The sequence below is a fragment of the Pinus tabuliformis genome, chromosome 7, assembly GCF_031772625.1.
Source record: "Pinus tabuliformis cultivar Carrire ecotype Pingquan chromosome 7, CPIR1, whole genome shotgun sequence".
NCBI classification, from domain to species: Eukaryota; Viridiplantae; Streptophyta; class Pinopsida; order Pinales; family Pinaceae; genus Pinus; species Pinus tabuliformis.
The window spans coordinates 2,045,817,256-2,045,831,865 of NC_142293.1; the positions used below are offsets into that span (position 1 = coordinate 2,045,817,256).

Genomic DNA, 14,610 nt, shown 5'->3' on the forward strand with positions numbered 1-14,610 from the left:
GTTTTATTAGAAACTAAATATCTCATTTTATGAGAGAAAAGTTTTCTTAGTGTGTTTGAGTTTTAACATTGTGAAAAGGTCAAAGGGTTGGAGTGTTTAGATCTTAATTTTTCTCTAAACATTTCGAAGAATAAGGAATGAATTTCTATTTTAATTATAAATTAAGCATAAAAAATATAATATTTTTCATTATAATTATAAACTAAGCTTGTTTATTACCATAAATATTACAAGAAATAACTATTATTAAACCAAAACTATTAATGAATGGAAGAATACAAAAACACATACCATTATTGAATACCCAAACCAAAAAAACTAGAATAAATAAATAACTAAAACGGTCCTTTTGGCCTAAATTACGTTTTAGTTTGTCTTATTATCTTAATAAAATCAGAAAGAAATGTAAATGTGCTCATTTATGTGTTTTCTTAAGAAAATATACATTTTTTTTAATAGAATCATACATATTTTTTATAAAGCCGTATTATCATTTCTATAATAAAACTTTTATATATGATTTTTATTAGTATTTTTTAATTTATTTAAATACAACATTTAAACTTATATAGCAATTTCTATAACGGAATGTGATATATAAAAAAAAAAAAAAAGTAATTCGTTACTTTTATTTGGTTAAAAAAGGAGCATTTCTTTACCAAATGATAAGGAGAACGATTTTTTATTAATTAGATGGACTTTCGTTTATCGAGAGGCAAGGAGAAATATTTATGATTAATTTTATAGACCTTTATTTATTTATTTTAGGGTGTGTTAGATTTTTTATTAATTGGATGGACATTTTACTTTCATTTACTGAGAGGCAAGGAGAAAGATTTATGATTAATTTTATTGACTTTTTTTGAAGTAATATTTACCTTAACGTTTTAAGTAATATTGACTTTTAAATGATTTGTGTGGTATCAATTCACTCCTATATCGCCTTACCGCCACGGCGGCCGTTGGTCTTCGCCGGACGAGAGAAGAAAAACAAATTAAAGATCCATCCTCCGTTTCGGACTGCCACTGTCTCCACTGGTTGTCTTCATGTATTTTTTATTGCATCCTGGAAGAGGATATCCACTGAAAATGATTTGTGTGGTATGAATTTACACCTATATCGCGTTATCCCCACGGCGGCCGTTGGTCTTCGCGCACGAGAGAAGTCAAGTTGAGGATGGAGAATGAAAATTAACCGACCGGAACATCTCGAAAAGATTCTTGCCATTCTTAATTTGAGTCTCTTCATTCAATGCAGCAGCAGCTATATAGCTACTACATTACCAAACTCCATTTTCTCATCACAAACCATTCTTTCTCTCACGCAAGAGATGCAGATTACCAGAATGCTTCTCCTCGCCGCCCTTTCTTTCATTCTCTTTCTCAATCCTCCTTTTGTGTTTTCCACACCCATCGCCCATTTCCCTCACCATCCTCCTCGTCTCACCAATGCTTCCGATCAACACGCTCTGCTTGCATTCAAGTCTGCAATCACATATGATCCCTCCCACTCCTTAGCCACGTCTTGGATGCCAAATGTTTCATTCTGCCACTGGACGGGCATCATATGCAGCAGGCGCAGGCAGAGAGTCGTTTCCCTCAATCTTTCAAGCATGGGATTACAAGGTACAATCTCTCCCCTTCTCGCCAATCTCTCCTTTCTTAGAGTACTCGATCTTCACAATAACAGTTTGCACGGCCACATTCCCTATCAATTGGGAACCCTCTCTCGCTTAAAGATGCTTCGCCTGTCTAAGAATCAACTCCAGGGTTCCATTCCGCCCACTCTCGCTAGCTGCCACAGTTTACGGAACTTGACTCTCTCCTATAACAATCTCACAGGAAACATTCCCCCACAACTATGTGTTCTCCCCAACCTAATAACCATGTACTTGGGAGTTAACAATTTGATGGGAACAATACCGGACTGCTTGGGAAACATATCCTCTTTGCAGTACTTAGAATTAGGTGACAACAACCTTCACGGCAGTGTCCCTTCCGAATTGGGTATGCTAAGCCAGCTTAGCGCTCTTAACCTGGAAGTTAACCATCTGACGGGACGCATTCCGTCTTCGTTGTCCAACTGCGCCCATCTTGAAATATTGGCTATATCTTTTAACCAATTAGTTGGCCACATTCCGTCGGAGTTGTGTACCAAGAAGACCGCCCAGTTAAAGCACCTCTTTCTGTCTGCTAATCAGCTAAGTGGCAGCGTTCCTTCATCCCTCTTCAATTGTACCAAGTTACAACGGGTTAACTTAAACGTCAACCAACTCAGCGGAATAGTGCCTATGGAGTTGGGTAAATTGACACATCTCCGGTTGCTTGAGTTCGGCGGCAATTACCTTATTAGCGGCAACACCACGAGATGCCCCATTCTTACTGCTCTTAGTAACTTTTCCGATCTACAAGTAGTAGACTTATCTTGGAATAACTTCAATGGGCAATTGCCGTTTTCTATAGGCCACCTCTCGACAAAACTCGAATACTTAGACTTGGGTGTGAACGAATTAGCTGGAGAAATACCTCCTGCTATTGGGAATTTAAGTAGCTTAATATTCTTTAGCTTACAAGGTAATTCTTTTACCGGGTCAATCCCATCTTCAGTTATTATGCTTCAGAAGTTGGAGAGGTTATATATGGATTCCAATAATTTACAAGGGAACATCCCAATGGAAATTGGGTAGCTAAAGAGCTTAGGTCTCTTATATCTGTTTGGAAATAATTTGTCTCGAAAAATCCCTGATTCTATTGCTAACCTCCAACAATTAAGATATTTAGATCTTAATCATAACCAGTTATCAGGAAACATACCTGCAAGTTTAGGGAAATGTGTGAACTTACTACTGCTAGATCTATCATACAACAAGCTTAGTGGGCACATACCTGAAGAGCTTGCAGGCCTTGCAAATTTAGCATTCTATTTCAACTTGTCAAACAATTTATTAAGTGGCCATGTACCTTTAGAGCTAGGAAAGTTCGATATGCTTCAAGCCATAGATATTTCAGCAAATCAAATAACTGGCTATATTCCAAGTATAGTCGGAAGCTGCAAAGAAGTAGCATATCTGAATCTTTCTTAAGATGCACTTGATGGTCCAATTCCACTGTCAATCAATGAACTTCTAAGTCTTGAAGACCTAGATCTCTCCTCCAACAATTTGTCAGGTGGAATACCTATATCACTAGCAAATCTCACAATGCTCCATCACTTGAATTTTTCTTTTAACAAGTTGTCAGGGGAAGTCCCTAAAGAAGGAGTTTTCAAAAAGATTGGTGCCACAGCATTTATGGGAAATCTTGGTCTATGTGGACCTTGGGTAAATCTACCACCGTGCTATGCTCATAAACATAAAAGTGTTTTGAATCTCAAAAGAGTTATCATACCGGTTGTTGTTGTAGCAATTGTTGTATTGTGTTTGTTTCTTGCAATATTGTGGAGAAAGAATTGTAGGAGAAATATTCAGAGAGAGACTGGTCCATCATTAAATGTGGGGCATCGAAGAATCTCCTATGCAGAGCTCGTCATTGCAAAAAATGAATTTAGTGATGCAAACTTGTTAGGAATTGGTAGTTTTGGAAAAGTGTACAAAGGGATTTTGAATGACGGCACAATGGTTGCTGTCAAGCTTCTCAATCTACAAAATGAAGGGGCTCAAAAGAGTTTTGATAGAGAATGCAAAGTTTTGGGTAGAGTTAGACACAGGAATTTGATTCGGGTCATAACTTGCTATTCAGATCTCCAAATCAAAGCTTTGATATTTCCATTAATGCCAAAAGGAAGCCTAGAAAAGTGGTTATATCTAGATGATGGAGAACAAAGTTGTTTGAATTTGATTCAAAGGTTGAATATAGCAATAGATATCGCCCAAGGCGTGACATATCTCCATCACCATTGCTTTGTGCAAGTGATTCATTGTGATTTGAAACCCAACAATGTGTTGTTGGGTGAAGATATGACTGCATATTTAATAGACTTTGGCATTGCTACTATATGTTTTGCAAATAATGAAGATGGAGCTCTCACTTCCACAAATGCACTCAAAGGATCTACCGGGTACATTCCTCCAGGTATTATTTAAACCATATCCCATATGAAGCAATCTTATGATTTTCTTATGTTTACTAAACATTTTCAATTAAATTTAAAAACTTAAGTTGAGGATCTATGAATGCAGAATATGGAGTGGGAGGACAAGTTACAACCAAAGGCGATGTTTATACCTATGGAATAGTGCTATTGGAAATGCTCACTAGAAAGAAGCCCACCCATGACATGTTTGTAGAAGGAATGACATTGCACAAATGGGTGGGTAGTAGTTTTCCAAACCAAGTACAAGAAGTGGTGGACATGGGTCTATTAACGAGGACTAGTATATGCATTGAAGAAGATAAAGATCTCAATTGTCTCAGTTCACTGATAAATGTCGGTTTGCTTTGCACAAATGAATCTCCTCAAGGACGACCTACAATGATGGGCATTCTAGGCACATTGCAAAACATCAAAGACACTTTTTTGAGCACTACTTCCATTCCCAAATTCCAATCAAATCTAACACATTTGTTGGGTAGTGCAAGTGCTACTATCAACAACATTTGTGAAGGTCAAAGTTCTTCCACATCTTAGTCTATTGTAACAAAGTAGTGGTTGTATGCTTCTTTGTACATACATCTTTGTTGTTGATTGCATATAAATGTTTTATAATTGACTACATGTAAATGTGAACAATACAGTTATATCTACTCATAAGTGGTGTTTTGGAAATGTGTTTATGATTATAGTTTATTATTCTATCCTTAAAAAACAATTATATTCAATATCCTTTACATCTATATGAATGTGTGACACTCTTCTAGTACTAAATACAAGAAGAATTTTGTATTTGTTATGTTTTTTAGTTTTTATACCACTCTTTCCGAGTAAAAATAGAAAAGTCTATCTTTCACTTTTAAAACTTGTCATAACCAACATAAAAAATGATACTATGATCTAATTTAAAGCAACAAGAAAAGTTAATTAACACACATCTTTGACAATTCAAACGAGCTTTAACTTTAAGTAATCATAGTTCACAAATTTTATCTTGCCCCATCTTGAGAACTTTATTGTCATAACAGCTACCAGGAAAACATATAGCTTTTCTATCTTTAAATAAATTAGTAAATCGAAGTTCTTTTAAGAAGTCAGGATTTTGTATCTAAAAGCATGGTGTAGAAGTCAGGATTCTGTAGCTAAATGTTGCGATGATGTTTACAACAACAAGAATTTTGAGTTTTTCAGAGGAGCATCTTTGTGACTAACAGGCAGCTATATCTACAATTCCCCCAACTTTAAATGCACTGTCCGCTTCCATTGCGAGATTCTTTTAAATGCAATTTCCAACCTTCACTTCGCCTTCAAATTTCTCTCTGCAAATTTCTACTCACAACTTATTTCGTTTTTCTTGAAACAGATTCTCTTAGTTAAGGAAGGGGAATGCAGCAATGGGGGTTATTGAAACGACCTGTTATTGAAAGCAAATTGTACAGAAAGTAGATTTTACATCAAATTTGATCTCAAATTCTCTGAGAAAAGCATGATAGAGTTGTCAAGATTTTCAACATCACTTATCCCACTCAAAAGCCCACCTGTGAAATCTCACTAGAACTTGCTGAAAAGATTGGAAAACTTGCAGTGGTGGAGCATGATTCTTCCCTTCTGACTATGTTCATCCAACTTCCAGAGAGCCTGTGCATGCGTATTAATTGAAGCAATACACATAACATATTCAGAAAAACTAAGCATAAATGTGAAGTTCGTTGCTTTGCTTTAGATATTGAAGAAAAAATAAGCACGAATGATCCTAAAGATAGATAAGAGATAAAATGATAATAAATAAAGAAAAGATAAAGTAAATAACAGAGTAATATAAATAAAAGGTTAAAAAAAGTTACATCAAAATACTTATTTATTTTAAAATAACTTTAAATAATTTTAAAGGGGTGAAATTATTAATAATAATAATTAAAAATTAACTAAATTATAATTTTAGTTTAAATTATTATTAATTATAAATAAATTTTATATTCACAAAAAAAAATTAAAAATCAACTTAATTATATTAATAATAAAAACAATTAATATACATTAAATATATAATTTGATAATAAAAATAATTAATATACATTAAGCATATAATTTAATAATAAAAATAATTAATATATATTAAACATATAAACATTTAAAAAATATGCAACAAAATTATTAATAAGATGTAAAAATTCATTTCTTTTAGACTTTCCTTATTAGGTTTTTTCTTTCTTATTTCTTCTTTATAGGGTTCTTATGTTGCTTAGATTCTCAAAAATAGAAAGAAATTGATGGTGCCTTAGATCAGGTAGATGATTATTGAAAGGAATAATGTTAGATATAATCTTAATTTATAACAAGCCAAAATTTTTAGGGGAATAAATGATGGGCAAACAGCACAGGAATAAATGATGTGCTGGGCAAGCAGCTTGAGATACTTCAATAGATATCCATATCTTCCCTTTATCATGGAGATTCATTCCACTTTAAACCGACTTTGTTACAATCTCCCCTTTACCATGGAGATTCATTCCACATTAAACAAGATTTCTTACAATTTATCATGGAGATTCATTCTACTTTAAACAAACTTTGTTACAATCTCCCCTTTACCATTGAGATTCATTCCACTTTAAATAGGCTTTCTTACAATACCACCAGCTAATACCCTTACTATACCACATGCCAAAAAACCATCACTCACATTCATATGACACAGGATCATATGGCATTTTAAGAATATTATAGAATATTCCATAAAGTGAAATCCATACCATCCACCAAATAATCATTGACAATTAAATTAAAATTTTGGAAGCCCTATTCCAAAATAAATATGCCTATCACCATAAATACGGGAAAAAATAAGCACAAATGATCCTAGACGTCAAGTATAAGAGATTTTTTTGAAGGAAAAATCATATTTTATTCAACTTGAAAAACAAGGAACAAAATTACATTCTCCATATGCTCAACAACATTCAATCATATCAGTCTTGCAATTGATGCAAGATAAGAAGAAAGAAACTACTTTGGGGGAATGCATGAAGATGGGTTACTCTTTTGGGACAAATATAGCTTTAAAATTTCAAATTTTTTAGAATTGAAGCCCTCAATATTCATATATGTTGTGAATTTTGGTTCGGAGTAGAAAGACAATTTGTGAAGAACTATGTTGTTGTCGTGTTGACGGTGCTGGACCTGCCAACATTTAGGGGATCTCCCTGGTATGAAGCCCCAACTAGACCTCACACCATTTACTGTAGGAGTCCCATCCAGTATGATGGCACGGTTGCAATTATCTTAAACATATGCCTTAGCTCTTGCTTGTCAGCACATGAGAGTGGTATACTTAGTCTTCAAACAACAAGGTTCGTGTGCCTGGAGAGTGCTTAGTGTAACTCGTGTCTAAGTTCTTTCACTAAGAGGGAGAGGGTAAGAGTGAGTCTCAAGTCGAAAGGGAATAGTCCAAACTCAGTTAGAAACACACAACACAACAGGACTTGTGCAGCTTCCGACGAAGTTGTCCACATGAATGCGGCAGTCACAAACACAAAGTGAACAGATAGCACGTACAACACCCAGCGGAATAGTCCACACAAGTGCAACAGTCATTATAAAAAGTTTATAAGGATGAACCTGTCAAGTGTTCAACAGAGTATTCCACTCGGGCGAGACAACATTAACAACTGATACAACACATTTCCAACAACATATGCACTAAAACAACCAAAATAGTTCAACTATCTTAGTATGGGTTAAAGCAAAATGCATTACAAGCATCCAAAGAATAATCTTACAAATGAATACAATATATGTGTGAAAATGTGCTAGCATGTTAACAGACTTCTAAATTAAGTAAAAGTTCCAAGACACATTCGTACACCATACATCACTAACCCCAATAGTGGGGCATTGGAGCCATTACTCGCTCCTCAAAGAAAATACTACAGACTCTCAAGGCTATGTGGGAGGAGCCAAGCTGAAAAAGTCTTTTGCATGTACAAATGAGGAGTATATTTAGCCAAGGGTGAACTTGACCCTTGTGACTCTTTGAATTTCCTCATGAATATTTGACTTACATGACTCTTCAATTGACATGAATCTTCAACTTTGTATGTGGGTCTCTTGGACTTCCATGCTACATTACATTGATAACAACAATATGGCCCACAATAGTGATGTGGCTGAGACGACTCATGACATGACTCGACATGACAATACTGGTATGTTCATGTTCATGGTGGTGTCCATGTCGAGTTACAGTGCTGCTGAATGATGAGTGTGCTTTTAGTGTATCATAGCTTCACCTCTGCATGAAAAGGTGTGTGGATCCTTCGATGGTCTTGGAGTTTGCTTGATGTTGCATGTGCATGTATCCCCTTCGCTAGTAGTTGGCATGCATCATGTGTTCATCCATTCGAGAACAAGTCTCCTAGCATGCATACCTTGTTCATCCCATTCATCGTCGCGCCATGTCTCATCCATGTACCTGTATCTGCAATCACTCATGACTAGATGACATCAAATCCAGAAATCCCCTAGTCTACCATGATGCATCATCTTTCGCTTTCGGGTGGAGGTGACCAGGAGAGAGGACAAGGCTTTTGAAATTGCGAAGAGCATATATCATGTCGGGATGCGAGGCTTCGAGACACTGTCAGGAAAACTATGCAAAGGTCACTGAGAGGTTGGGTTGAGCAGTGTGGGAAAGGAGTGACACCTCTGGAATCTAGCTCAGCTAGGAGGCAAAACTACGCAATTTTTTCAAGGAAGGCAGTGCGGGCACCAGGAGGCACTTGCAGTCAAAACTACATAGATTTTTAGAGGAGGCTAGGAGCAGGATGCAGGAAGCTTGCTGGCCAAAACTATGCAGATCTGGGAGGCAGTCATGCAGGACATGTTTGCATAGTTTCCGGGCTGAGCGAGGTGTCAGGAAGCTAGTGGACAATCCAAGAAAACTACGCAATTTTTAGGAGGAGTGGCAGGTCGGCCGACAAGGGGATTCCCTGACAAAACTGTGTAATTTCCAGAGATAGTGCAGTGACAGGCAGTGGGTGCCTATCCCTCTTTTCTGCGCAATTTCTTCAGTTAGTGCAAGCGGGCAGGATGATAACTTGTGCACAATTTTTGGGAGGAGTGAATCCCGGGGTCACTTCCAAGTCAAATTCTCTGGTTGACCAACAAGAGGCTTGATGTATAGGCTTGCAGGAAGTGCATACTGAGATAGCTTCTTGGGCAACTTTTGGATTTTTCTGGGTGATAGTTAGCCATGTTGATTCCAGGATTGTGCAGTGCAGACTACTTGGGAGGAAACCTCAAGCTCTGTGCAATTCTGGGCAACAACGCTTGGTCAATGAGGGTTGAGACTGCACAGTGCAACTTAGTGAAGGTCTGGCTAATGGAGGGTGGTCCAATCGATAGATATTCGGAAAAATGGTTAAGTGTGTGAGTGATTGAACTCATGTATACATGACCTTGTGAACACACACTCAACATGACTCAAGGACAAGACACCTCAAAAAAACCAGGCAACATGCTCAGTGTGACTGACTAACGGGTGCAAACGAAAAGTGAGACACTTGAGATAGATCGTTGAATGATCGTGATGACACTTTCATGACATTGCATACACCTTCTGGTGGGATGAATCCTTACATTACGTCCAGCATGCTTACAACCTGGCCTTGCATTCTTCTACAGGTAGATCTCCTTTTGAGACATGTTTTGGGTACCTGCCAAATTCACCAATGGAATTCATGTTTGGTGAATAAGATAAGGAGGATGGATATGGGGATGCCGACAAAGAAATCAAGTTCAAAGAATCAAAATTATTCATGAAGCAGTGCAAGATCAATTGGATAAAAGTGAGGTCAGGTACAAAATGTGACATGACAAGCATCGGGTGGATCATCACTTCGAGGTTGTTGATCAAGTATGGCTACACATCAACAAATAAAGGATGAAATATGAAAGTAAAAAGTTGAAACCTATTAGGTATGGCCCATTTAAGATTGTTGAAAAGATTGGGCACAATCCATTCTAGTTAAATTTACCTCCATACATGCACATATATTTAGTTGTAAATGTTGAAAATTTGAAGTTGTATGAGCCTCCAATGATCATGGATCCAGACGAAAATGTTCAAATTCCAATTGTAGATAATTTTGCACCTGAATGTAGGACTGAGTTATAGGAAGATTCCATCTTAGATAGGAAGGTATGCACTTTCAAGTGTGGAGATGTTGAGTATCTTCAAGTGGGGCTCAAAGGCATGAATCCAAGCAAGGCAAGGTGGATGGAGATCGAAAGGGTGAGAGAGTTTTACCCTCACCTCATGTTTGCTTAAAACCAAAATTTCGGTGGTCCAAAAGCTTCTAGTGGAGAGGAACGATCCAGAAGGATCCTCAAAATTATCAAAGTTAAAAACTCATAGATTCCCACAAAACTAGCGCCACGTCGAAGAGCTTGTCGTGTTGATTCCAATGGTATATTTGGTTTCGAAAATGGCCTTCGTATGAAGGAGAAAACACACTATGAAGTTTATGTCAAACAGATAAAAAAAATGAGGCCTTTGTAGGCCATGTGGAAATATCAAATCATGACACGTGGCAATTCAAATTAAACTATGTAGGTCAACTGGCAGGGTCGGGGCTCGAACCCTCAACCTCTAAAAATATACTACAAAACTTTACCAACACACCACCACAGTGTTTGAATTACATTGGCGTAAATTTTATTTTAAAGTTTATTGTATTATGTATTGGGGGGTGAGTTGGCAGAGCCCAACATATCTGGCAGCCCTACTAACTTAAAGGTTATATATATATCAGCGATACCAAAGTTGGAGCGAAGTTGTTGAACCATATAATAATTGTATATATATATATATATTAATACCACTACCGGAGTTCGTTAACCGTCAAGGCAAGGGTCGACGGTTGGAGTTATAACAATGTTATTGTTATAGACATTTTTGTGCCTTACAGCTATAATCATGAAATGTCCATAATGCAAGGGATCCAAAGTCCCTAAAGATGTTGTTATAGCTCCTAAAGAAACAAGGTCAACCAATGACAGCTTCTCCCAGAAGTTCTCCACCAAAAACCACTCAGAAACAGTCAATTCAGGATCAATTCAGAGGCTCCACTAGCTGCCTGCGTTGAAATGCAGAGACTACACTGGCTAGTTGCATTGCAACGCAGGTGGAAGCACTACCAGGGTGTGCTGAGCGGGAAATGACAAATGGAAAGCTCATTCAACGAGGTGGAAAGACCCTGGAAGCTTCCAGAATCTTCTCCAATGACACTTGCCTCAATGAATTCGACTGGTGATGAGTAAGAGGCTCTCAACCTCCAAGTGGAAGCAAGAACTGACAGAGAGAAGCCACAAGTCAAAAGATAAGTTGACTCATCCTCTCTGCTTACATCTATATATGGATCTCTCACCCAGAGGTTCAGGAGGCTGGAATTTTGTACTTTGCAGAGAATTGTTGTTGGTTTGAGATTGATATTAGTACATTGGGTGATTTATGCTTTGTTGGAGGAGAGGAAGGGATTCCTTTGCTGGGAGGTAGATGGTGGATTGGAACTCACTTGGTTGTATCTCCTCTTGGACTTTCTTATCTTATCAATAAACTATTTGAGTTTCTCCTACATGCTGTGTACCAATGATGTTTTGTTATGCTTACATGTTTAACTTAATCTGATCTTGAGCTTTTTATGAATGTATATCTGTATCTTTGTGTAGTTTCTCTCTCTTGTGATCTTGCAGGAATTCGGTGAAGCTGGTCCGGTGAAGGAGCAAGAAGCTGGGAGCTACTGAAGAGAGGAGTGATTTGGATCGAAAAACTAGCGGAAGACACAAGTTAGTTAGATCCTTCTTCCTCATTTACATTTCATATAGAAGAATACTCAATTAGTTTACTTTGTTTGTTGCTAAGGCACTATCACACCTTAGAGTGGGATAGGGGCATTTCGAATTGGATACTTTTCCCAACAACAAATTGGCGACTCCGTTGGGGATCGTATCTTGTTAGTTTATTTGTGTTTCTATTGTTGTTCTTCTCATAAGCTCAGGAGTGCCGAATCAAAATGCATTTGCCATTTTCAAATGCAAAATAGAGATCTACCACTCTAGTCCACTCACTGGGCCTGTTTTTATGATCTGAACAAACTGATCCACAAGTGCTCTAACAACCCTTTGTGATAGATCTTAGTCCTCCTTTAAATCATCCTCCTAATTGTACCTAATTGATAGCTTTGATCTGGCCAAAAGCTGTAGATTTAACTGCAAACCGTGACCCAGAACCCAGAAACAACTCTCGTTTCTGCTTCAGCGCAGACTTTGTGAAGAGGTTCTGCATTTCAACGCAGGTCCCATGAAGGATACCTGTGCTGAAGTTCAGTTTCTCTGTGCTGAGGGTGCGTTGATCAGCCCTTGCCTTGTGCAGCTGTGGTTCCCTGCTTCCTTTTGCTCAGTTTTATCTCTGTTTTTTGCAGCATGTTATCAGTCAGTGTACCTATCTGAAACCCCTTTTCTTTGCCTCAATTCCGCCTCAGTTGTATAAAGAAACTGTATTTGTTCTTTGTGTATTTGTTACATCATTTGCAGTTTCCCATTACAAAAGTAAACTAGTCATACTGTCGCCCTTAGATCTAGACCTGTCGTAAGTGTCGTTTTGATCTTAGGAGTGAGTTTGTTTGCTATTCACAGTTGATTGAGATTTTACTTTTGTCGTTTGGTTTGAATTTATGCATTTCTAGTGTCGAAACAAGTAAATCATAAAGTGTCGTAATCGTCTTTTTGATTTTGAAAAAGGAACTTGTTTATGTTTTCACTTGAAATCGAATTCAAATTTGTACAACAGCTTTCTTTTTAGGCATCAATATTAAGAAAGCGAAAACAAACACATGCAATTGTGCATTTGCATATTGATAGTTTGCATGCTTTGATTTAGGGAAAAGTGCATTACAGTGTGCTCTATGCTCTTTGAGAAACGTTTGTGTCTTCCTTTTCCCCTTGTAGCTAGGATTTTCATTGTTGAAAAGATATAAAAGCTTGCTTATCATGTTTAGACTGCATTTATGAATTGCATCATACATCTCGTGGTGATCCAAAAAGGCAAACTTCTAAGAAAGATCAACCTAAAATAAATTGAATGAACTTAACAACGCTTTGTAACTTAACGCACAACATAGAGGTCTAGGCTAGAGACGTGTTTCGGCGTCGTAAAACCTGGTGACTGTCGATCTCGCTGATGGTTGGGTGATTCCTCCTGAGAGATGATAGCGCCAGTACGGATTGTGCTCCCACGTACCGTCGAGTATATATTGGGAGACACCTATAGGAATAAAACCTTTATCCTTAGGAAGCCATGTCAGCTGCCATACTAATCGCAATGCACTGAACACAACATTCGGGAAGATTGACCGCCCATACCTTAAAAAGTATTCTGCGATTTTGCGAAAGGTTTGGCACATCCTCTACCTAGAACTCCAGAGCAGTTCCTTTTGGCCTTTTTCAGACTCTATAACGGAAAAAGTCCATCCGAGCATTTGTCACTTCGGGCTCGTTAAAACATCGAAGGAGACTAGATTCATCTTTTGCTTTTTCTCGACTCTTTAAAACTGAAAAAGAAAGTTGTGTCTAAAGCGTCGTTAAAATTTATTTTAAATGGAAAAATCACCCCTTTTTCCTGCGGTGATTTTTAGGTTGAGAAAATGGAGCCCACCAACCAAAGAATTCCCCTTGGTGGAAATCCTAGTCCCTTCTCCTCTTGGGGAGATGTTGGTGCGCCCCATATGGCCACATTGTCGCTTCCAGGACTGACAATTGGCTTGCCGGTCTGGCTCTTCTCAACCAATGTCGTTCAGAACACCACTATTCCTGAACAGTCGAATCAACAGTTAGACCAGTCCAGAGTTTCCCACCAACCTTCTACTTCCTCTAATTCTTCCTCTCCTCCTTCCTCTTCGCTTGACGGAACTGGTAAAACAAAAAACCAAGTTCCAAAGGAGAAGAAGGAAAAGAAGAAGAAAGAGAAGAAGAAGAAGGAGCCAAAAGCGATTGGGGGCAAACAAGTGTCGTCTGACAAAAATCCACACACAGCACTGACTAGGCCTAAATCGCCATGTGTCATATGCAACAGAGACCACTTCCACAAAGATTGTCCCTGCATCCCTCGGATACTAAGGGACTGGTCTCCCCGGTTGCACAATTCGGTAGCATCAACCTCAGATAGCCATGTTGAATGCATACCGTCAACTAGCGAAAGTGAAGTCCTTGGACAAAAAGGGAGAGCTAGATCCCCCTGTAGACTGTGCGAAGGAAATCATGCCATCCACCGTTGTCCCTTCTTAGACGAAGCGAAAAGAGTTTTGGATGATCGTCTGGTTTCACCGTTACGACTTCCTCCTGGATATAAAAAACTCTTGCCGAGTCCTTCGTTAGTTGAAAATCCAGCTGGCCCGCTCAAGTGGTCAGCTGAAGCGCCGGTCATTGAAGATGAACCAGCTGAATCCATACCCGACGAAAGTCAA

The 14,610-nt window shown here is 38.0% G+C and overlaps 1 protein-coding gene across 1 annotated transcript; it reads left to right on the top strand.

Moving 5' to 3' along the window:
• The first annotated feature begins 975 nt into the window (after window positions 1–975).
• LOC149256733 (uncharacterized) lies at window positions 976–4,581 on the top strand. Its single transcript, XM_089457495.1, has 2 exons — window positions 976–4,071; window positions 4,179–4,581. The coding sequence occupies exon 1, from the start codon at window positions 1,185–1,187 to the stop codon at window positions 2,685–2,687; it is 1,503 nt and encodes a 500-aa protein (XP_089313621.1). The 5' UTR covers window positions 976–1,184; the 3' UTR covers window positions 2,688–4,071; window positions 4,179–4,581.
• The last annotated feature ends 10,029 nt before the right edge of the window (window positions 4,582–14,610 follow it).